General features: G+C 40.8%; 1 protein-coding gene across 7 annotated transcripts in view; it reads left to right on the top strand.

The window, feature by feature from the left end:
• Positions 1-11,969, top strand: part of SNX16 (sorting nexin 16) — a 25,183-nt gene that overhangs the window by 8,382 nt on the left and 4,832 nt on the right. For 6 of the 7 annotated variants that reach the window (XM_015560920.1, XM_006759130.2, XM_015560922.1 and 3 more), the window contains exons 4-5: positions 2,334-2,482; positions 8,597-8,666. The exons of the other annotated variant lie outside the window; for it this stretch is intronic. In XM_015560920.1, the coding sequence (XP_015416406.1) occupies positions 2,334-2,482; positions 8,597-8,666 (219 nt within the window). The remainder of the gene's footprint in view (positions 1-2,333; positions 2,483-8,596; positions 8,667-11,969) is intronic. 7 annotated transcript variants of the gene reach the window in all.

The raw sequence follows: 11,969 nt of genomic DNA, 5'->3' as shown, positions 1-11,969 counted from the left end.
GGCAGGGGAAGGCGCCCCAGCGCCCCAACTCCCCAATCGGCCCTGCTCTGAGCCCGACCAGGGGATGCACCTAGGGATTGGGCCTACCCTCTGCCACCCTGGACCAGGCCTAAGCCAGCAGGTCATTATCTCCTGAGGGGTCCCAGACTGCGAGAGGGCACCGGCTGGGCTGAGGGTCCTCCCTCCCCACCGAGTGCACAAATTTTTGTGCACCAGGCCTCTAGTTAAATAATAAAATTCTAAGACCAAAAATATCTAACTACATCTTGAAATCAAATCAAGGTTTTCAGTAGTCCAAGTTGCTTTCTAGTTTTTGCTTCTTTGTTTTATCTTCACATATTTATAGAAATATAGACAAAACATGATTTAGCATTTTATGCTGTGGATTTTTCCCTTTGGTCAGTCCTTTTCCTTACCTTGTGGCATTCAGTTTTACATTTAAGAACAGAAAGGTGAGTGTACATGGTTTTATTTAGTTCATGCGCTTATAGAACACAGACTACTGACTGCTTACAGCACAGCAGGCACCCTGCTGGCACGAGGGACGCAGCAGTGAGTACGACAGAATCATCGCGGAGCAGTCACATGGCTTTCAACCTCAGCTGTCCTTTTTTAAAAAAATATATTTTATTGATCTTTTACAGAGAGGAAGGGAGAGGAATAGAGTGTTAGACACATCGATGAGAGAGAAACATCGATCACCTGCCTCCTGCACACCCCCTACTGGGGGTGTGCCCGCAACCAAGCTACATGACCTTGAATCAAACCTGGGACCCTTCAGTCCTCAGGCCAACACTCTATCCACTGAGCCAAACCGGTTAGGGCACCTCAGCTGTCCTTTGGACTCCCCTGGAAAGCTTCTCAAAATTAGTTCCCAGGCCACACCCCAGCTAATTAAATGCAAACCTGTCAGAGGTAGGATGTAGTCATTAATGTCTTTCACAGCTCCTTGGGTGATTCCAGTGTGCAGCCAAGGTTTAGAATCACTAGTTGAGGAGAGTCCAAAATTAAATAAACGTTATTTACATTGTGATAAATGTCATTTAAAAATAAGGTGGTGATTTTTGAATTTGTAGTAGGTTGTCTTTTCTAAAAATGTTCACAGCAATGCTTTCAGTCTCATATGTTCTTCCAGAATCTTGCCACTGACCATCAAGGGCTTGAATCTATGTCCCCTCCCCCTTGAACCTGGGTGACCTTGGGCTACTCAGCCAGTAAAGGACAGAGGCCAGGTCATACAGAGTACACAGCTTCATCCTGACTTCCTGTCTTGGGATGTTCCCCCTTGAAGCCCAGCCTCTATGCTGTGAGAAAGACCAAGACGTTCCATGTTAAGGTTGTGGCTGATACCACAGCTAAGGTCTCAGCCAGCAGCCAGCCTCATTTTCTACACATGTGGGCATGAACTTCAGGTGATTCCAGTTCCCACCTTCAGATCTTCCAGCTGAGTTCCCAGCTCGTTGTGGGACAGAGATAAGCCAGCCTCACTGTGCCCACAGAGTCCATGGCCTAATAAATGGTTCTCTAAGTCACTGTGTTTTGAGGTGACTTGTTACACAGCTAGTTACTTGAACAGAGTGTATAAAGGCAAATCTAACACAGCTTAGCAGGTTGGAAAAATCTCGCCCTAAGAAAGTAAAATTTAAGCCAAACATGCAAAATGGATCATAAACCAAAATGTAGAAGCTAAAACTATAAATGTCCAGGAGAAAACATACAAGAATATCCTTGCAACCTTCGAGTGAGCAAAGATTTCTTGGGATCTAAAAAAGCATGACCCATAAAAGACAAAAGTGGGTGAATTCAATAACATTAAAATTTTAAATATATGCTCTGTGAAGAGTGTTAAAATGGGTCACAATCTGGGAGAAAATATTTGTCATACATATGCGAAAGGACTTATATCTGGAGTATAAAAAGAACTCTTACAATTTAACAAAAATACAAATAACTAATTTTTTTTCTAAAAAGTGAAGGGTCTAAAGTGTTTAATATATAATTCCCCAAAGAAGATATGCAGATGCAAATAAGCACCATTTGTCAACAGAGCCATCCAAATTAAAGCCAAGGTGAAAGCTACTTCACACCCACTAGAATGGCCAACATTGAAAAGACAGACAATGCAAGTGTTGACAAGGAGGTGGAGCAACTGTAACTCCTGTGTGTACACAACTGGGAAAAGTCAAGAAGCAAAACAAGGTGCAGAAAGCTTTGCTGGATTCAGTTCTATTTTAAGCTTATTTCATGAGCAGTTGTACCTAGTCAACAGGAGAGATTTGTAGACTTGGCATAACAAAGTTGACCAATATATGTTCTTTTCTCTTCTTTTTCAGTTAAAAGAGATGTTTCCAGGCTTTCGATTAGCACTTCCACCAAAACGCTGGTTTAAAGATAATTACAATGCCGACTTTTTAGAAGATAGAAAGTTAGGATTGCAAGCATTTCTTCAAAATTTAGTAGCTCACAAGGACATTGCGCACTGGTATGTAACAAACTGAAATAAGAGGTTATAAATGCATTTCAACAACTAGTTAAAATGGAAAAATAAGTCTAGGACCATAGTTACGCAAGGGAACAAAATCTATAAAACAGGCATAATTGTCCACTAACAAACACTGCCTGGAATTTTCTTGCTTTTTTTCAGTAAGGACTATTTGGTGTTTGATTTGTATTAACACTTTTACAAAGTCAGCAAAGTTAAAAATTCAGCATATCCGTCTATTCAGACCACTCAACTGTTAACTTGATTTTTAGTTTTAGTATTTTAGCAATCATTTAAACAAAGCGGCCTTCACATTTTTGGCTAATAAGACACTATATAATTTTGAGGGTAATATATTTTATGTTTTTTCAAAGTAATGTAAAAATATGAAAATTGTGAAATTGAGTTAATTTATATAGAAGGTCAATCAAAAATACCAAGAACCATTATAAAGGGAGAGAAAGGGTCTATATGGGTTTTTTGCTTCTCAATATATTTACAAGAAAATTGCTTTGTGATTTAGTACCAGCTGGGTATCTAATTTTGGAACTTACATTATCAAGTAAATTAAAACTATTTTGAAAAAAAAGTAGAGAGCATTTGCAAGGCAGTGATAGCATATACAGATACCTGTGAGTGTAACTCCAATAGTTTGTCACATAAGGACGGGAAACAAAGCCATCCTGTCTCACTTTATTCAGCCCTTTTTCTCAGTTTCTTATATCACCTATTACACGTAATACACATCGTGCTTCTTAATGTTGCTGCCCAAGCATGATGCCGCCTGAGGCCTCTGCCCACCACCCTCACTTTCCTTAAGGAAGGAACTGCGAGCCAGGCCCCTCTCAGGTCCACAGGCCGTTGCTCCTTGACAACCAGTATCTCACAGTGACCTGAACCAAAAACAGACTCAACAGCTGACTCTGCAGAATTCCCCCCAAAAACCAGCAGCTGTCTATCCAGCGCCCCTTATCCCTTCCTTTATGTTTTAAATTCCACTCAACTCTGCCTGCTGCCCCCCATCCCTCCATCAACCCCGAGTTATTGATGAGTGTTGTTACCTCCCTTGCTTATTGTGGAACTTTCTCCTGGTCTCCCTCATCCACTCGGACTCCTGTGCCCGTTGGCAGCACAGTGATCTTTTCTAATGCAGTTTACCTCTTACCGCTCCTTGCCTCCCTGCCTGTCTTTCTGACTTCGTGTTTTGTTGTCATCTCTGTCCGTCAGCACAGTCACCTTGCTCCATTGTCCCTTAGGGCCTCCCTGGAGAGGCAATGTCTCACACTCCTGCCCATCTAGCCCTGGCCTAGACAACGCCTATACATCCTTCAGCGCCCAGTGAAAACTCCACTTCCTCAGGGCCTGGCTTTCCTGACCACCTGTGGGGCTTTATGCCACACCAAGATCTGGCTGCGCTCCCTCTTGCTGGAGGAGGCTGGGTGGGTTTCAGCTGGGTTTGAAGTAACATTGGGGTTTGAAGTACTGCTCCGGATTAGAAGGAATAAGGCTGAGCGTCGGGCACACATGGGCTAAGGGTAACTAGGTGAGATCGTCACGGTCTGAGCTAGGCCCCCACGGGAAGCCAAACGTGAGCTCCACACCCTCAACCAGCTCCCACACTATGACCCCCACCGTCACCAGCTCGATCCCCAATCCCGATGCCTACCCTTCAGGGTGGCATTTAATGTCATTTTTTAAAAATATTTCTTTTAACTGGTGGAGAATAATGGGAAATGCTAACTGATATTTCTGTCTGAAATCCCTCAATACTTTCATGCAGTGACCTTTGGTGCCTAATCTTGTTTTGACAGAATTAGTATCTAGTATTTTTAGTACATTTTTCTACCTAATTTTTAATTGACCTCTTAATGAATTGTCAGCATTAGCTTTAAGGGTGTTTTTTTTCCTTTAAAGTATAATATTTAAGATAAAGAGCACATTTGGCTATTAAATGACTGGCCTTTTTTATAATTGTGAAATGTAAACTGATTCATACCTATGAAAGGAAAAAGGAAAATAAAGCAGTAAATAGAAGGAGAAGGTTCACTGGGTGGAGCAGTTTTTAAGAAGTTTGAAAATACAGTAAAACTTTAAGAGGATCAACGGAAGAGTTTAAGTGAAGGCACATTTGCCGGGTTGATAAAGACAGGCGGAAGGAGGCCACCTGTGGCTCCTCTAGGCCAGGTGAGGCAGCACTGGTCCTGATTTATCTCCGGTTTCCTAGTCCTAAGACGGTTCTCGGTCAGCGGTCGCCAACCTTTCAGACCTCACCACCCAGCGGTTGGTGACCGCTGCTCTAGGTAACAGAAAGGGACTGGATATTGCTGAGCTTGCCTCACCTTTAGTTCCAGGTGTGGGGTATTCCCTCAGGCAGGCACTTTCTCTCCTGTCCTGGTGCTTTACTTACTTCATCATCAGGTCCAGCAGAAGCACAGTGTAGAGCAGTGGTTCTCAACCTTCTGGCCCTTTAAATACAGTTCCTCATGTTGTGACCCAACCATAAAATTATTGTCATTGCTACTTCATAACTGTCATGTTGCTACTGTTATGAATCATAATGTAAATATCTGATATGCAGGATGGTCTTAGGCACAGGGGTCGTTTGACTGCCAAAGGGGTCACGACCCACAGGTTGAGAACCACTGGTGTAAAGGATTAAATACAGGAGAGAGATTAGGGATGGAGTTGAACTTGTCAGTGGGAAATTTTTTTAAAAAGTATAAGACCTTTTTTTTTTAATGATTTCTATTAAAAATAAATAAAATGACTTCTGTTTAAGCCATAGACTCTATGATAACATAGACGCTGGTATATTTGATTTGAACTCACTTCACTTATTTATAAAGCACACATTGATAACATACGGGAAGTCACTGAGCAGAACCGGGCATGTGGCAGTCAGACACCTGTCAGGTCTAAAGCTTCTCCAGTCAGCACGCAGGGCGAGGGCGCCTTCTCCAGGGAGACGGCATCGGGATTTTGAGGAGGAACTCGCTCCCCCAGCACGGCCTCCGGGAGCGCCCGTCCCCCTGCTTGGCAGGCCCAGCTGGGAGGACAACGCGCCTCTCCCAGGCCTTTGAAGCAGAAGGAATGTATATGAGCCACTGAAAAGTGTTTTCTAAGTCAGAGTTGCAAAACCAGTTTAAATTTCATCCTTAATGCTGCAGATTAAAGAAAGCAGGGCATGGAATAGAACTCAGAACTATACTGGAAAAAAACTTAGCCCCATAGCCCTGGCCGGGTGGCTCAGTTGTTTGGAGTGTTTCCGTCCATCCATCCTTCCTCCCTCCCTTCCTCCCTCCCTCCCTCCCTCCATCTCTCTCTCTCCTTTTCTTTCCTTCCTTCCTTTCTCTCTTTAAAATATCAATAAACTTATCCTCGGGTGATGTTTAAAAAAAAAAACTTAGGGAGCCCACTGGGTTTCATCTGAGTAGAGCTCTGCTGAGCCCCAGGTCATGAGGATTTTTAGGAAGGAGAGTGAAATGGAAAAGCCTCTCCAAAAACAGACTCCTATAGCCAGGTCCCTGTTGGCATCTCTGCTGACCGTGGCTGAATTGCTACTATAAACTAAAGGCATAAAAAGACATGAGTTCCCTTACTCACATTTTCTTTTCCAGCAGCAGCTTCCAGTGATCAGAGTAATTTGTGAACATAAAACTGTTACTAAGGATGAGGGCATCCAGGGTCTGAGCCCATGAAAAAATAATGTCTCATGTTAGGTTGTCAAACACGGAAAGTATTAAAAAGGCCCTTCCCCACGCTGCTCAGCACTTTGTTTTTCAATCTTAAAAGCCATTATCTCACGGTTTCATCCAAACTTTTGACTTCTCAATCTCGAGATAATTTGTTTCCTGTAGCTCATTTCTGCCTAATGGATGGTTTTCCGATATAAATAATGGGTAGGTGGGAAGTATAACATCCAAACCAAAAGAACAAAGGTGGTCCCCTTCTCTGTGCTATCAGATCACCAGCAGTGTTCCAGAAACCTCCATCAGCGAGTGGCACAGGCAGGTTGAGTGTGCTGAGGGAGGTGCCTGGCAAGGGGAGAGAATCCAAATGAACCAAAATAGGAGGGAAGAGAATTGAAAGGTAGAAAAAGGCACATGTTTATACTTGGAAGAGATTTAAGAGCTGCCTCTACCAGGCTGTGCTGTGTGACCTTGAGGAGTCATTTTGCCTCTCTGGACTTTGGTATCGTTTGTAAAATTGGAAATAGTGCCCATCCTCACTGTACATGATTGCTGTGAAAATTAAATAAAATTGAATATGTTGCCCTGTGTGTACAACGTACTTTGAGAATGTGAAATAATGTAAATGTTAATTAGCTTGATTGCCGTTCACAGCATATGCATATATCAAATCAAGCTGTACATGTTAAATGTGTGCATTTGTAATTATACCTCAGTAAATCTGGAAAAAATGTTGGCTTCATGAATGCAGAGACCCTGTAAGCTTTAAGTAGTCGATTAAGTTTGTGATAAGGAAAGGAAATGTTAGTGTATCAGTATTGCTTCGTGGAGAAGACGTGAGGCTAGAGGAAATATAACATTGTTGACATATTTTAGGGTTATCATATGAAGAAGGACTTAGATTTATCTCGAATGGTTCCAAAAAGCAGAACTGACTCATGAATAGAAGCTGCCAGGAGGAAAGTCCCAGCTCAGGGAAGGGATAAGTTTCAGCAGTTCAAACACAGGGCGGAATAGCCCCCATTTCGGGAGGTGTTTCTTGGCCGAACACGTTAAAGGGATGAAAAGCCATGGATGCTTAAAGCTCCACCACATTAGGATCCCTTCCACCTCTGTTCTTCCCTGGGTATGGGTACTCCAGTTTCCTGTGTGTCCTTGACTGTGTGTGTGTTTTATTACTTATATTGTCAAGATTTTACAGCCCAGAAATGTGCTCTTCTTTCAGATCTGGATTGCTTTCTTGACACTGCTCCTCTATATTAATTCAGGTTATTTTTCTTAGGGAACATTTCACTGAAAATTCCATTTTTCTCTTCATGGCCATCCCCTGTCGTAATCAACCTATCTGGCCTGAACTGGACTCAAAGTCCCCATTCCCTTTTCAGCAAAGATCAGCGTCTCCTTTATAAAGTGCATTAGAAATTACATTCCTGTCCCTTATGCCTTAAAAGGTAAATATCCACATTTATGTTTTAACATGCACAGAGTTGTGTCTGTCCAAAGTTGCTTTTAGAAAGTGGACTATTTTTTTTTTTATTGATTTTTTTACAGAGAAGAAGGGAGAGGGATAGAGAGTTAGAAACATCGATGAGAGAGATCGATCAGCTGCCTCCTGCACGCCCCCCAGTGGGCATGTGCCCGCAACCAACATACATGCCCTTGACTGGAATCGAACCTGGGCCTCTGGAGTCCGCAGGCCGACGCTCTATCCACTGAGCCAGACCGGTTCGGCAAAAATGGACTACTTTTGTAAAAAGGGAGCTTAATTTCCTACACTCTTAACCTATTTCTGATAATTCCAGAGTATAAACATAACAATACCATATTTCATTATTTCAAAAGTTATGGTAATTCAGCAATGGCATGGTCAGAACTTTCCCCTTGAACTCTTTAAGAAAAAATATTTTAAGTAAAGTAATATAACAAAAAAGATTGCAAGAAAATTCTTAATTTTTTTCAGAACAAATACTTTAGATGTTACTTTAGCTGTATCTCCTAAAAAAGAAACAAATGGAGCATAAGTTAGAAATAGTATTTCTCCATAGCAGGATAGTGCCATTTTTAGACTACTTCAAGCTGACATTCCTTTGAAAAGATATCATCTCTTATCTATTCACCACTTAGACTGGTCCCTTTAGTGTTATTCCGAATTATGTTTTATGTCCTATAGTTTTTAGGTAGCATAAATTCTCCATCTCTATGTTCATAAGATCTTAGAAAATAGTTTAAAAGCCCTGCATCTTCTATATATTTTATGTTTATATTTGCATGCTACTTGCATGAAGCCACATAACCCAGCTCGTTTATTTTGGTATATCAGCAGCCAACTTGCTTAAAACACTGTATAGCTTCAAAGTAACTTGCTTTTTGCAGTCTTTGGTAAACTTACTTGTACCCCAGCTAATTTTCTTTTCCCTTTGAAAAGCCTGGCGGTGAGAGAGTTTCTTTGTCTGGACGATCCACCAGGTCCATTCGATAGCCTGGAAGAAAGCAGGGTGAGTGCCGTGTTATATGTCGCATGAAGAGAGGAACAATAACTCAGCACAGGAACTGCATTGTTCCTGGGATGGAATAGCAAACAGCAAAATATCATAACTGCAGACCATGGGGGTTTTGCACAGAAAGCTTTTTAGTGTTTGAGTCAGAGGTTTCTCTCAATGAAATGCATGTACCTCCCTGGTTCAGTGAAAACAAAACTTAGAGATGACACGTCGTCAGTGCAGCTCTAAAATTAAGTCCTGCATTATATCCTCTTTATTTGTACTATTTCAACAAAAATTATTTGCAAATTTGTTTTACTGCATTTAAAAGTGTTATTTGTATGTTGAGTTTTCTTCCGTCTGAGTATCAAAGTCAAGGACCTACAGGTGAAATCAAAGTGAAAACTCGCTTTCAGAGGTAGAAGGTATTGTCTTCTTATCAGTTCAGCCGGGGCTGGTGCTGCTCAGATTACACTAATTGACGTGTTAACGTGGCCTATTTCTTGAAGCAATTGGCTAGATTATCCAAGCAGATTTCGTAATAATAGATTAGCTAGAATTTTTCTCTTGAGTTTTTTCCCCAAATGTTTAATGGTGCTTAAATAGAACAGATTTAATTGGTAGGTTTGTAATGTTTTCAATTAAACTGAGTCAGTTCTTTGTATTAGAGTGAATACCATGGCTTTTTAGAAACAGCTTTATTGAAGTCTTTATCCATAAAAGTTGCTATTTGCTTTTCCATTGTGAATGTACAATTTAACAATTTTAGTACATTTTTAGAGCTCTGCCATAATCCAGTTTTAGAAACTCCCATCACCTGGAAAAATCCTACAGCCATTGTGCAGCCCTTGCCCCCAGCCCCTGACAGCACTGGTCTGCTTTCACTCGCAAATTTGCCTTTTCTGGATATTTCATATAAATACAGTCACATACATACAATTTGTATGTATGTGTGTGTGCCTATATAAGATCAGTATTCGGTTATATAATTCTATATGTACAGTATTTATAACATTATAGACATGCTGTATATATAAAAACGTAATATTTGCATCTAGTTCCTTTTATTTAGCGTAATGTTTTTGAGGGTCGTCTGCATTATAGCCTCTGTCAGTATTTGAATACTGAATGGTTTTCCATTGTGTACACACACCACATCTTGCTTACCCAGCCACCATTGAGGGACAGTGGGATTGTTTCCAGTCTACGCTGTTACGAACAGTCTTGTGTGGACCTGTGCTTTCATTTCTTTTGAGTTGATTCCTAGGAGAGGAATGTTTGGTTATATGGCAAATAATGTTTAACTTTTTTAGGAAACTTACAAAGTGTTTCCTAAAATGTCTGTACCATTTTACATTCCCTCCAGTAGTGTATGAAGTTCCAGTTTCCTCACAAATATTTTTTCTTTTTTTTTTCCCCTAGGCTTTAAAAATTAGGGTGATTTTACATTTAAAATTTACATTCCAGCTCCTCTTGGAAGATCGGTAGAGCTGTGGCCACTGGGTCTCCCTTCCCATAGGCTTCAAGTATCTCAGGATGAGCTGTCTGCCCTTTTCAACAGAGCAAGCACCCTCCAATCCCCACCACTCCCTATTGTCCTACACGTGTCTGTACCAAGTGTCTGCAGAGATAGTGGGAGAGAGGCTGCAGAGAGAGGAGTGAGGCGAGGGCATGCTCTGAATGACCAAAGCATTGATGAAATAATATTGTGTTATCTGTCTTTTGGATTACAGCCGTTCTCGTGGGTGTGTAGTGGTATTTCATAGTTTTAATTTGCATTTCCCTAATGATGTTTTTCTGTTGATCACTTTTTCATGGGCTTTTTAGCCATTCATGTTTTCTCTGATGAATTGTCTGCTTAAGCCTTTTGCTCATTTTTTTAGTTTGTCTTATTGAGTTGTAAGAGTTCTTTATTTTGGAGACAAAAACTTTATCAGATACATCATTTATAAATATTTTCTCCCAGTCTGTATGTGTCTTTTCATCTTCTTATTGGTCTTTTGAAGTGTTAATGTTTTTTAATATATTTTATTGATTTTTTTACAGAGAGGAAGGGAGAGGGATACAGAGAGAGAAACATTGATCTGCTGCCTCCTGCACATTCCCTCCTGGGGATGTGCCTGCAACCAAGGTACATGCCCTTGACCGGAATCGAACCTGGGACCCTTGAGTCCGCAGGCTGACTCTCTCTCCACTGAGCCAAACTGGTTAGGACGAAGTGTTAATGTTTTTAATTTTAATGAAGTTCATTTTATTATTTTATGGCTTATGCTTTTTGTGTTGTATCATAAGAACTCTTTGCCTAATACAGGGTCACAAAGATTTTTTTCCTACTTTTTTTCTTAGAAGTTTTATAGTTTAGGTCTCTGGCCCAATCCCATACCAATGTTTTTGTAAGGTGTGAGGTAAGAGTCTTAAGTTCCTATAGATATCTAATTGTGTCACTCCCTTGACTGATTTGTGTTGAAACCTTTATCAAAAGTCAATGAAAATAAAAGGACTTTAATTTTCTTCATTGATCTCGTTCCCTGTCCTCATGTCGACACCACAGTCCTGTTTACTGCCTCTCTCATGACTCCTGTTGACATGGCGTAGCTTTTTCCATGCTTTCTGTTTGTGTCTGTCAATCTACAGTCTGTCCGTCTACATAGCACATGGTTGGGTGTTGGTCTTTTATAGACTCTGACATATCTGCCTTTTACATCTGCCATTTTGCAATTTGTTTCCTCTCTTTCTCATCGGTGTGGGTCTTCTTCCCCTGAGCTGCCTGACTTAATTGTGTGAAACAAATACGTGTGCCATTTTGATTCCTCTGTAGAAATTTTCACTTTTTTCATAGTTATTTCTTAGTCTGCTCGAGGTATTATAGTGTTCATCTTAACGGAGTCTACTTCAGAATAAAACTTAATTCCAAGGAATTAAACACTTGGCTCCCGACTGTTCTCTTTGCCTTTCCCTCTGTGTTGCTGCGGTTGTATATTTTATAACCTATGCATAACAATACAGTGCAGTAATTATTTCTTTTCACCATCTTTTGTCTTTTAAAGGACTTAAGAGAAGAAATGAGAAAAAGCATTTTACACACTCTTCTATCTTTACTCATAGATTTACTGTTTTCTTCCCGTGGATTGGTGTTATCGTTTGGTATCAGTCAATCCTTTCAGCTTCAAGGCTTTCATGTCCTATCTCTCGTAAGGCAGGTCTGTCTGCTGGCAACAAATTCTCAGTCTTTGTAATTCTGAGAATGTTCATTTTCGAAGCATAGTGTGTTAACAGGTCTTTTTCCTTCGCTATTCAGTGTCATCCCAATGTCTCCCG

The sequence above is a fragment of the Myotis davidii genome, unplaced genomic scaffold (genome assembly GCF_000327345.1).
Source record: "Myotis davidii unplaced genomic scaffold, ASM32734v1 scaffold14, whole genome shotgun sequence".
Classification (NCBI taxonomy): Eukaryota; Metazoa; Chordata; class Mammalia; order Chiroptera; family Vespertilionidae; genus Myotis; species Myotis davidii.
Note: the sequence above shows the minus strand (reverse complement) of the source record. Positions and strands in the feature narration are given on the sequence as shown.